Consider the following 881-nt stretch of genomic DNA (forward strand, 5'->3'; position numbering starts at 1 on the left):
GGGGGCCGTGGAGCAGAGCGGTTGTGGGAAGCAGCAGGGACTTGGGACCAATACCAGCTGGTGAAGAGGCCCCTTCTCCCAGGCAGAAAGGTGCCCCAGCCCCCCGGGTGCCCATCGAGGACTTGAAGAACCCGAAGTTCATCGGCCAAGGCGGGTTTGGCACAGTGTTCCAGGCACAACACCTGACATGGGGTTACAATGTGGCAGTCAAGATCGTTGACGCGTGAGTGTCCCAGCTGCTGGTTGACTAGCCAGGGTCTTGCTGAGGCAGCAGCTGCTGTCCTGGGGGGGCCTGAATGGGGAAGGGAGGGATCTGCCCAGCAGAGCAAGACTCCAACTCTCTCCTGGATATAGGAAGATGATATCCAGGGAAGTGAAGGCCATGGCAAGTCTGCGTCACCCCAATGTGCTGACCCTGCTGGGGATCACTGAGAAGCTGGAGTGGGACCATGTGTTGGGACCGGGTCTGGTGACTCAATTCATGGAGAACGGTTCCCTGGCAGGGTTGCTACAACCCGAATGCCCTCGGCCCTGGCCACTTACCTGCCGCCTGCTGCAGGAGTTGGTGCTTGGGATGTGTTACCTGCACAGCCAGAACCCCGTGCTTCTGCACCGGGACCTGAAGCCCTCCAACGTCCTGCTGGACCCAGACCTGCATGCCAAGGTCAGCCTGTCCGCATCCCAGCCCAGCCTCTAGATAGGTTGTGCCCTAGAGCCGCTCCAGTTCCACCAACTGAAAAAGCATCTGCTGCAGCTCTGTCTACTGAATACCCTCAGCATCTCCCTCTGGACACAGGGCTGCCCAAGTGTCAAGGCCTATCCAGAAGCTTTAGCTACTGCCACACAGAGTGCTAGAGGCCCTGACCAACAAAGCCACTTCC

The 881-nt window shown here is 59.1% G+C and overlaps 1 protein-coding gene across 1 annotated transcript; it reads left to right on the forward strand.

Annotated features, from left to right (window-relative positions):
* Positions 1-82: 82 nt before the first annotated feature.
* On the forward strand, positions 83-854 carry LOC102774360 (receptor-interacting serine/threonine-protein kinase 3-like; the record flags this gene model as incomplete). Its single annotated transcript, XM_006777696.1, has 2 exons — positions 83-223; positions 355-854. Coding segments are annotated over 2 exons (484 nt in total), but the record flags the coding sequence as incomplete, so codon positions are not given.
* Positions 855-881: the final 27 nt, after the last annotated feature.

This window comes from Myotis davidii, unplaced genomic scaffold (assembly GCF_000327345.1).
Source record: "Myotis davidii unplaced genomic scaffold, ASM32734v1 C63394188, whole genome shotgun sequence".
Taxonomy (NCBI): Eukaryota; Metazoa; Chordata; class Mammalia; order Chiroptera; family Vespertilionidae; genus Myotis; species Myotis davidii.